Raw genomic sequence first — 10,873 nt, forward strand, 5'->3', positions numbered from 1 at the left:
CATGTTAATTAAATGAGTTTGTTACCGTTGCTCTAGCAGTGCTAATTATTTGCAGAGTTGATCTTAATGTAACAATTATATCTAATAATACTGTACTATAATTGTAAACCAAATGATGGGTCAACGGGTACCACAGATATCCATTGTTTTCTCATGTCATGTCAAAAGTACTGTTTCTATCGTTGGCCCCTTTGGAAATTTAACTGGGCCACCCTTAGACGATATGATCTTAACTCCACGTTGGCATTGCTGTCAATTCTCAAGGTGTAAGACAGGTTACTCGGGCTTTTCCGGTGTATACACTATCGCTTCGTTCAGTTTCGGACGCGCGAGTTCCCGTAGTTACATCATCGTATATGGAAATTGTCAGAGTGGCAAGATGGCTGCCGAACCAAACAAGACTGAAATTCTTACTATTTTTAAACGACTGAGATCCATTCCTACCAACAAGGTAATTCGGTACCACACATGTATTGTACGTGTACCATCCGTTCATTATATGTTTGATTGATAGTCATTGATTAGCTTCGTGTCTTAAGAGAGGCCCAGCTCCTCGGTCGAAGCTAGCTGTGGCTAACAGCTGCTAGCCTGCCGGTGAAGCAGCAAACATGAAGGCCACGTATACGGTTTGTGTTGGCCGTTGGAGCGAGTCACATATGGCACATATGTAACTTCTAAAATGTACCCATATATGAATGAACCGATACACCTTTACAGTAATATACTGCAGTTACGTTTTATAGTGGAGTGGGAGTTAGAAAGTCATTTGACAGGTGTATTTTATAGCGTGGTTGGCTTCATTATATCACGTCGTACTGCAGTATTGATTGTAATTCTGCTTTACTGTGTCTTGAATTTTTCCATGTACTATAACTCATCCACACTGAAGTGTAAAGTCAGTGTCGATTGATGCTAAAGCAAGAACATACAGCTCTTGTATGGGCTCTCATCAGGCAAATTAGATTTAAAAAAAACAACAACAACTATTTACCATAGTGTGGTTAATTACTGTCACCCTCGGATGTGAGATGTGAAGAAAAATGAGAATTTGTACTTGAACTGTAGATGTTAAAATTGCATTGCTTATACATTGTTTTTCTACAGGTGTGTTTTGACTGTTCTTTGAAAAATCCTAGTTGGGCGAGCATTCCATATGGCGTCTTCTTGTGCATTGACTGCTCTGGAATCCATCGCTCCCTCGGAGTGCACCTCAGCTTCATCAGGTGGGCTACAGTTTTTGTTTTGTTTTTGTTTTTTTATGAAAAGAGGTTGACAAATGGGTGGGTGCAGTTTGTCTTGCTGCAGGGTTCTTACCATGTATGGAAAGTAAAAGTTGTTTGAAAGGTTAATGAACGAGGGTGGCATGGCTTAGTGGTAGAGCATCGTCGTCTCCCAGCCCAGAGTTTGAGGGTTCGGCCCATGTAACCATGTTGACTGTACTCAGCCCCTAGTTGTACCTAAAGCGCCTTAATGGGTGGAAAAGTGAAAGACCATTAGCATTTACCAGAGAGGAGCAATTCCACAACTACTTTCACCAGTTGATCCGAGATGTCATGACCACAGCATGCATGACGTCAATCACGTCTCCTGCAAGCTAAACTTGAAAATAAACAAGTAACTGTTGCGTCCGTTTGTGAGTAACATACATAAAGAATGGTTCAATTCTGCAGTTACAATTTTATTAATAATTAATTAATTTTAATATATTTTGCGTTGGTGTATGCTACAGGTTGCGCACTCTATCAATCTCACTTTAACGTTGTCACTTGGTATATAAAACCTCACTTCCTGTCCCTTCAAATACGGTGCTGAGTCGGAATTTTATCTCATGACGTACACCGAATGTGCGATAATAAAAACTGATTTCATTGTCATACTTGTTATTTAACAAGGTCAAACTAGAACATGTATTTGCTATAGTTCTAGTAAATAGTGTTTACGTTCTCTTAGAAGGGTAGATAGGGAATGACTCTTTGTCGTCCAGCTCTCAGCTATTGCAAGAGTGTATTTTGACTAGAAAATTTGTGAAATTGTGAATGGTTACTTTAATTTTCATTGGCTATTGTATAAGCGGGTTATTGTCCTCAAGGTGTACAATTTTCAGGAATTACTGGACTTAGCAGAGGCAACCGTCCTTTGCAAATGTCACAAATTATTGAAAGTTTGGAAAAAGTGTGGAATTTTGAAATCTTCAATGTGTAGGAACCCTGTTGCTATAATTTCTTTTTTCATACTACAGTCTGTTGCTACTGTAAATAATTTGCATTTGTCCCTGTCATTAAAGATATTTTGCTCCTTTTGTTTTGGTCAGATCCACTGAGTTAGATTCCAACTGGAACTGGTTTCAGCTTCGATGCATGCAGGTTGGAGGCAATGCCAATGCAGTAAGTTGGACCTAAGTAAAGTGGAATTAAAAAAATTAACACTTATGTCAGTTTTCAGTCATAGAGTCCAAGTGCAATGTTGACTTGTCTGTACGTGCTTGAGACAACTCACTTTCTCTGTGTGTTTGAAGACTGCATTTTTCCGCCAACATGGCTGCTCCACAAACGACACCAATGCCAAGTATAACAGCCGTGCAGCACAAATGTACAGGGAGAAGATTCGACAGCAAGCAAACGCCGCACTGTCCAAGTACGGAACAGAAGTGAGTATAAGTCAAGCTGAACCAGTTGGGAAGGATTGCTTTGGACATTTTGGAAGTTGCTATTCGACAGTATAATCAAGGTTGTTCTAATTTGTATGCTGACAGGCATCATTATGAATCTGACATCAGTCTGTCTTGTGTCAGACGTTGTAGAGATGCAATAATAGATTTTATCAAGTTGTGTAAGCCACATTGTAGGCCATGTTCAGAGTCCACAGAGTGTATACTAACAACACTGTCCAATGATGCATAGCTGCCAATATGCTATAAATGTTAATGTTACAATCCTAACAAAGTGGCATTAATTGATGTGTTAGTGCCCATGCTTCTTCTTTCAATTGCAGCTGTGGATCGACTCTTCTGCAGGAATCACTACAGCAGCTCCTGAGAAGAAAGAACAAGATTTCTTTGCAGAACACACACTGGTGGGTTTGGAAGATAAGTCTCATACATTTTGACACCAAGTTTGACCGAGGTGCTCAGCAAAGAATGGTCAAAGGACCATTCACACTCACATGAATTGACAGTAGAAATAAATGTGTGTGTGTATTAACACATTTTGGGTATTATTGCCGCCACACATCCTTGTATTAAGGTGTCAACTTTTAAAGGCATTGCGAAGTTTGACACTTTTTTACTTACTAGTATCCCTTTAAATGACAGCACCTCAAAGTTTACCATTATTTTATCTCCAAAATCAAAGAGCTACAAGATGTTGTACCTTCTGGGTGGCTTAGCTCAGGTTGATCAATTGGTAATCTTCCTACCTGAAAGTTGCTGGCTTGATTGTCAGTACATGATAGCGAACACCTGGATACGCTTACCCAAGATTCAAGACTTCAGATCTGTTCCTTCTTTCTGGAGCTTTGGCATGTCTTGGCTATTGTGTCCACCTCTTTACTTCACAGTCATAAAGAGAACTAAAACTTCTTCCTAAAACCTCTCGTATCGTTTAAGTTGCAAGAGTATATGTAATTTAATGTGACATGGAGTACATGTCATTTGCAGTTCTTTACATGGCACCCGCCCTCTTCTTTCTTTCTTTATGTTTTCTTTTATATTCTTTTTGTTGTTGTTCCAATCCAGAATTTGTATGTGATCACATTGTAAGACTGCACATCAGACTGATTTGATGAATTTAGTCAAAGATGCAAACTTCTGAACATGTTAAATGAAAAATTTAATTCTATTCTCAATTCTCAAATGATACAGTTTACATAAATGCACAATGACAGTGAAATTAGACATATTGACACTTTATTTAAAAAAATAATAATTTTAAAGCGTTTTTTGTTTTTAACGTAGCCCTACGTAACAATTTACCCCCCACAAACTTCACAATAGCCTTTTTATTTGACCATTTATGACTGAAACCTCTTCTAATTAGCAGATTAACACCTTAGCTGTTCACAGTGGTTACTCCTGCAAGCTTCTGGCCAATAGTTTTTAGTCTGGATTCAGGTTTGAATTTCCTGCCCTCTGTTTGCGGATGTGAGGTCATGCATGCAGTACCATACGTAAAGACGGGAGAGTACATTTTCGACCACATGTGGCAGTAGCAATTGAAAATTCCTTTTCCTGCATAGAGCAGCTTTAATGCTTCAATGTTTTCAGTCTTGTAACGACTGGAGCGTGACGCCAGCCTCGGAGCTGGAGCAGAATGGAGCCACTGTCGCCGCGCTGCTGAGGGACACCGTAACCAAAAGCCAAGATGACAACCGTTAGTAGAACTCGCACTGCCACATTCGTTGCACCATTTTTTGCTCTAATGTAGCCATTGTGTGGACAGCTCACAATACTCAGCGCAGCACTCAACATGTAACATGCAGGTACATCTTAAAAAATAAAATGTCCCGAAAAAAATTCAGAAAGTTAAATTCCTTACACATATTTCTTGCAAGTTGATGATTATAACTTACAGATAAGAAAACCACTAATTTGATTGTCTCAGAAAATTTGAATATTGTAAAAATGACATACTGGAAAGTCATGGGGTCAAACAATTGTAATTGTTTTTAGATGTACCTCTATTGCATCCTCTTCCTCTGCCCTTTTAAGTATTCAAAACAAATTCTTAAAATAACTCCTGGTTTCAATATTGTGCAGCAAGTCAATAATATTTAGCTGTTCAACTTCCATTGAATTGATGTTGTTTGTTTTGAAACGTGTCTTTATTCAGAGCCAGAAGACGGACCGAGCATCGATGGTTTGAGCACGTCACCCAAAGCCATGATGGGTGAGCCTGTTAACTCTCATCTTGCTTACGCACATCAGTCGTAAAGTCAACACTTTTTGTTCGACTCCGAACTTCCTTGTCGCTTCTGAGAGAAAGTGATTGAGTCGCGTTATGTGACATAAATGAAATAGCATTTATTTTCTGTTGAGACACAGTCATGCCCACGCCCTTTTTCCAAGCTTGTAAAGCTACGCAAGTCACTTAATTCGGAATAACTCATTACATACAAACTAGAGACTTTAAAGAGAGGTGTCATGTTATATTGCTTATTAATACGAGAAAACAGTGTCAATAAAACCAACCCAACCAGCTAGCTACATATTTGAAAAAGTAGCCTCAAGCTCTTTCTAATGGCTTCCTGTTGAAAGCTAATTGTGGGTTTTTCCTATGCCATTCACTAGATTCCATGCTATTGTCGTCACAAGAGCAATGGAAATCCACAGGTGATTATTGTGCCATAGAATCTTGGGTGCATTGCTTGTCAAGTTACATCCGAATCTCACTGACCAAAAAAGTGCATCAGCTGCTTTGACAAGCCGCATTGTCAGCCATGAAGTGTTAAAATTGTAGTCCGTGCCATTAATTTTAATGGGCTTACTTCTTGGTATGACAACTATTTTGCCGGCGGCATTTAACACGCAACAGCACCTGGACAATTGGGGACCACAGACATGACATTGTTCATAGCTGACAGCTTGGCATGTGAGCGATGAATAGATTCTCTCTTAACGTACTCTTTTGCTCATGACGCAATTTCTTGAGAGGTCAAGTAAGGCTGTGAGCAGTTTTGCTGCCATGCCAGAACATCACTGCAAGTGACTCATTGGGATGTTAGTGCTCTTAAAATGTGTTAACGGTGTGGTTTGCGGTCTGGTGTTCCTAACACTCACTTTCACGCTTGAGATAATATGTTGCAGCTCATTAACAGGTTGCACTCCATTTTGCAGAGGTTAAACCAACCATTATTGGGAAGAAGAAGCCAATGGCTGCAAAAAAAGGGGTAAGCAATTATTATTATTATTATTATTATTATTATTTGGGGTGTCTAAATAAGTGTGTTAATTTTGAGTTAAATTTAAGTCCACTCTTTTTTTCTTTTTTTTTTTAAATGCACGATTAACTTACTTGGAAAGCCTGTACTGGGGAATTCCAGTCGCAACGCAGCAGACACATCCACGTCGAAATTTAGCAGTAATAATAATGCATAGATTTGTTGAGACTGGGGTCAAGTTGTTTTTTACAATTTTAAAAATGTGCAGAATTTCACAAGTTACTTAATGTAGTTTAGATTAGCTATCTCCTAATATGAAAAGAAAAATGCACTGAGCTGTCACCAGCGTCTTACAAATGCAATTATGCCATCTAGTGGCAGAAAAATGATCTCAAAACAAATCAATATCATACATTTTTTTAATTAATTTTTTTACAATACATTTTTTTTAACTAAACTTTATGAATTATTATGAAATGAATGACTAAAAGATGATGGCATATTCCTATTAGTGTAAGATTTTTTTCCCACTTTTATGTTAACAAGAATATGAAAACTTAAAAAATTAACCTTCAAATTTTAATCACCTGACACTCCTAATTGATATATTTCACCAATCCATAACACATCCAGTATGGGTGCTGCAATTATTGATGGTATTTGCCGGTTTCCCATGATGCAGCTGGGGGCAAAGAAGGGACTTGGTGCCCAGAAAGTGAGCAGCAAGAGTTTTTCCGAGGTGGAGAAACAAGCCCAAGTGGCTGAGAAAATACGAGAGGAGCAGGCAGCCGAGGCAAAAAAGCAAGCAGAGGAGTCCATGTGAGTGTCTCAATGAGCCTCTCTCGTGTGTGAAGGATTTAAAGTGAAGCATTTCAAAACGATGCTGTCAATCTGGCCTTTGCAGTGTGGCTTCCATGCGTTTGGCCTACAAAGAGCTGGAGATAGACAGGAAGCTTGAGGAGAAGAAGCTGAAGAATCTGGAGGGCAAGAAGAGGGAGCAGGCCGAAAGACTGGGAATGGGCTTCGGGAACAGGAGGTGACATAACGGACACACAACACATCATACGTACCTTTGTCATCTTTCAGAGCTTGCAGTCAAACTTTTGAGACAAGATTTTGCCAATGATAATATGGAGGTGATGTGTTGTTGTTCTTCGGCAGCAGACACGTAGACCAGCCGAGCTATACTGATTAATGGTTTATTTTATTGATGATGTTAAATTGTTGAGGAATGTGTTTACATTTATTCTTACTTCTATAATATAAATGGAATAATTCGGTCATGGCACTTGCTTTGGTTTTAACATTTTTTGAACATATTTTACAACTGACTATTTGTTGCTCATTCTTCTGACGCTGCACAACTGATCAAATTCCAAACGAACAACTGACGAAACGACTGACGAAAAGTAGCTCTTCTCAAGTCGCTGCTATGTCATCAGTGTAGATGTTGATTGTCACAGGCTATACGAAAGCCGCTAATGGGAAATGTGACCCCCAAAGCCCCCCACATATCTTGATTGAATTGCTCAGCCCTACTTGAAACAGACAAAAGTAATATTACTTTTGTTCTTTTGTCAATAATAATAATAATAATAAATTGAAAAAAGGTGAAAATTAACTTTTAAAAAAACACACATTGCTTTTTGTTTGTGGTTCAGTGGAATCATAAAAAAATAATAACAGGCCTGGATGAAAATGTTGGTACTTTGAAAATATGCACTGTAAACTGTAGGGATGTTAAACTAAGGTGTGTCTCCTTATAGGTATCGCAGGTGTCTTCAAACATGTAATCAGTCAGTCTGACTATTTAAAGAATGAGAAGGCTGGTAAAATGGTGTTAAGAGTGTGTATCACCCTAATCATAGACCAAAGATAGTCAGTGAAGGTGGGAGTCCTCTCATCAGATCAGAAAGAAAATTATAGACAAGCATGTTTAAAGATAGAAGCTTTTGCTAAGACTCCAAGCAGCTTGATGTTCCTGTGACCACACATATTTTTTGGGCAAAATCTCTAAAAGTTACTGGTTCTTAACCTGCTCTAATTCGGTCATTTTTTATGTGATATAAAAAATTGTGCGTGTGTGCGCGGTTGCGAGAAGAAAGAAAATTACTATCTGTGCTTCATAAAAAGTTCATTTTTCTTTGGTTAAATGTATAATACATGTAGTAGTTTTGAAATACGTAAAAAAAAATGTGAACTCAATGTAAAAAATTTTGCTTACATTATTATTATTTTTATTTATTATTTTCTTACAAACATCTTTCATCAGTTGCTCAAATGCACATTATCCACCCTAGTGGACCCCAAAAAAATCCTGATGTAGGTTATCATAATTTGTGCATGAAAGTAATTAAAAATTACTTTTATAATATTTTGTCAATTATTTCACTGGCCACTGTGGGCTTTCATTAATAGAGTCCCACCACCCATTTTGCCCATGCGCGCGTGTTTTCAAATGTTTAAGCCAGCGTTTATTTCAGAATGCATAGGATGGACAAACAGTTGCTAAATGAAGCTTCTTTATTAACAATAGATTAAATAAATAATAGGTTTACACAAAGCTCATGACGTTATCAGTACATTGATCATACGTGTACTTTTTTGGGGTAGTTTTGATTTATCCACCTGATTTTTACCTGCATACATGCTTGGTTGAGCAAAATGAAGCATTTGTTGTCAAATAGTTTTCTTTACAGTGATTGAAAAATGTACAGTTTAGGCTTAGTACAGTAGTTTGTATGTCGAGACGAGTGTGTGTACAACGTTTTTGAAACGCGTGTTGCTGTTTTTTTTTGTTTTAGTGCTGTGTCACATTCAGTAATGTCCGAGATGCAGGTGATCGAGCAGGAAACCCCAGTGGGAGCCAAGACCTCGACCCGTTCCAAACTGGATATGTTTGATGAGCCCGGTTTCACCTCAGGACCCCCGAAGTATATGTGACATCCTCACTTTGCACCTCTTGTTTGAATCCATTTGGACAGTAAAAGTTAAACGTTTTGTTTCACTGTCCAGATATAAGGATAACCCGTTCTTGGTGGGTGACAGTTTTGGATCCCGCTGGGATACTGAGGGCGGGACCGCCTCCTTTAGCACTTCCTGGGCTCTGGAGAAAGAAGAACCCAAAGAGGAAGTCACCATTTCCAGTATACAGCCAATAGGAGAAAGGTATTGAAACATCTCTTGTGCATTGTGCTTCACCTCCTCGCATCAACAAGTCAATTCTGGTCTCATACTGTTTGTATTCAAGACTTCCCAGTAGAAGAAAAGCGGAGGTGTCCGCCCAAGCGTCGGAGTCCAGCGAGGCCCGGCAGAAGTTTGCTAACGCAAAGGCCATCTCTTCGGACATGTTCTTTGGCCGTGAAAGCGGTGCTGAGGTGAGCCCTTCACATTGGAGATGTGTGGCGATGCCAGGTGTTGACTTTGGTGTCTTCTTCATGTCAGTATGAAGCAAAAAGCCGACTGGAGGGCATGTCTGGAAACACGGCCATCAGTTCAGCTGACCTGTTCGGAGATGGTAGTGAGCATAAAGGTGCGACGCGTTACTTCTTCAAACATTCTGTTGCCTGCTAGTCAAGAGACTGACGGACCTTTTTTTATTTTTTTTATTTCTTGCAACCGTGACCTCAGGGCGCTCATCGGGCTTTGACAGCGTCCTTCCCGCTGGTCCAGACATCACACAGTTCAAGCAAGGGGTAAAGACTGTAGCAGGCAAAATGGCTGTCCTTGCCAACGGTGTGATGAATACCATCCAGGTGAGACGTGATCCGTGTGAAGCACCCACTTGAACAATAGTCAACTCATGTTTGTGCAATTTTTGTATGAGCTCAGGATCGCTATGGCTCCTACTGAGCAGCCTGGATGTACTGGCATCTGTGGCAGGGAGAAGTACAAGCAAGACGACCGGCCCCCTTTGACAGGTGCATTTGGCCAGGGTGAAAACGAGAGAGAAGGGAAACTTGAAGGCTTTGCATGAAAAAAACAATATCTTCCTTCTCACTCTCCATCTTTTTAGAGACTGTTGCTGGAGTGAGTCAGTATTTTGCTCTCTCAACATTTAAGTTTTTATTTTCATAAAGCAAAGTTGTAGTTTATCTAAAGCCAGAGTTGTATCCACAGTTGAAATTTTTTTTGGGGTCTTAGATTTTCAAAATTATATATTTTCTTCAGCCTCTGATTAATGTTATCAAATACTTCCATGTTTTGTCTTTTGTTGTCATTGTGATACTAAATAAAAGGTGCAGCAGTATATTTTTAACATCACGTTGAACTTAACAGTTTGCATTCAGTGTTGAGGACACTGCTGCTCACAAGTGTTTGTCATTTTACACAAAGCACTGAATGCTGACGATCTCCAGAATCTGTGAGCTTGGACTTGTACATTTCTGTCTTATCATTAAAAGTCTGATATCCTCATGTCTTCATTTCATTTCAACAAGCAGTACGCCTCTTTCTTAAGATGATTAGATTCCTCCATTGAAGTTTTTGCCATAGAGTGAAGATACTCCTGTAAAATGTCATCCTTTTGTTCGTTGTTGAGCTGCAAAGAATCCCGGCTTATAAAACCAGTATTTACAAGGCTTGTTTGTAACTGATCTCTGGAAATCAATTTGAAATGAGTACTACCAGAGCTAGTAAACAGACTGAATACAATGAGGTTATTAGTTTGCTTGTAAAGGTACCCAGTATGAATTAAAGAATGAGTACGGTAAATATTCACTATCCGAAAGTATATCATATCAAAACCTGCTTATGCAGTGTCACGGATCTTTTACAAGTCTGGTTATGATCAACCACCACTATGCAAAGCTTGTCTCCCTAAAATAATGGTTGAGGTTTCTTTCAGTCTTTAAAGTGTTTGTTAATCTGTTTTTTCCTTTGCTGAGAATGTCATCCCACATGTTGACAGTCTCCACCTGTCTATAACGCAGCTTCATGACTGTTCTGCTACAAATACTAAAGAACTGCAGCCATGTCAAGGAGAACGACAAACTGCGGG

General features: G+C 39.1%; 1 protein-coding gene across 1 annotated transcript; it reads left to right on the forward strand.

The window, feature by feature from the left end:
* Positions 1 to 287: 287 nt before the first annotated feature.
* On the forward strand, positions 288 to 10,290 carry arfgap2 (ADP-ribosylation factor GTPase activating protein 2). The gene is made up of 16 exons (XM_077562744.1): positions 288 to 451; positions 1,105 to 1,223; positions 2,312 to 2,384; positions 2,516 to 2,647; positions 2,992 to 3,072; positions 4,262 to 4,367; positions 4,827 to 4,883; positions 5,831 to 5,883; positions 6,557 to 6,693; positions 6,779 to 6,910; positions 8,679 to 8,807; positions 8,890 to 9,042; positions 9,125 to 9,251; positions 9,319 to 9,406; positions 9,505 to 9,629; positions 9,706 to 10,290. The coding sequence occupies exons 1-16, from the start codon at positions 380 to 382 to the stop codon at positions 9,724 to 9,726; spliced, it is 1,605 nt and encodes a 534-aa protein (XP_077418870.1). The 5' UTR covers positions 288 to 379; the 3' UTR covers positions 9,727 to 10,290.
* The last annotated feature ends 583 nt before the right edge of the window (positions 10,291 to 10,873 follow it).

The sequence above is a fragment of the Vanacampus margaritifer genome, chromosome 4 (genome assembly GCF_051991255.1).
Source record: "Vanacampus margaritifer isolate UIUO_Vmar chromosome 4, RoL_Vmar_1.0, whole genome shotgun sequence".
Taxonomy (NCBI): Eukaryota; Metazoa; Chordata; class Actinopteri; order Syngnathiformes; family Syngnathidae; genus Vanacampus; species Vanacampus margaritifer.

Coding starts and splice junctions, on each gene's coding strand:
- arfgap2 (XM_077562744.1), top strand. CDS start 380: ATGGCTGCCGAACCAAACAAGACTGAAATTCTTACTATTTTTAAACGA. Junction 452..1,104: donor GATCCATTCCTACCAACAAG/GTAATTCGGTAC, acceptor GTTTTTCTACAG/GTGTGTTTTGACTGTTCTTT. Junction 2,385..2,515: donor TTGGAGGCAATGCCAATGCA/GTAAGTTGGACC, acceptor GTGTGTTTGAAG/ACTGCATTTTTCCGCCAACA.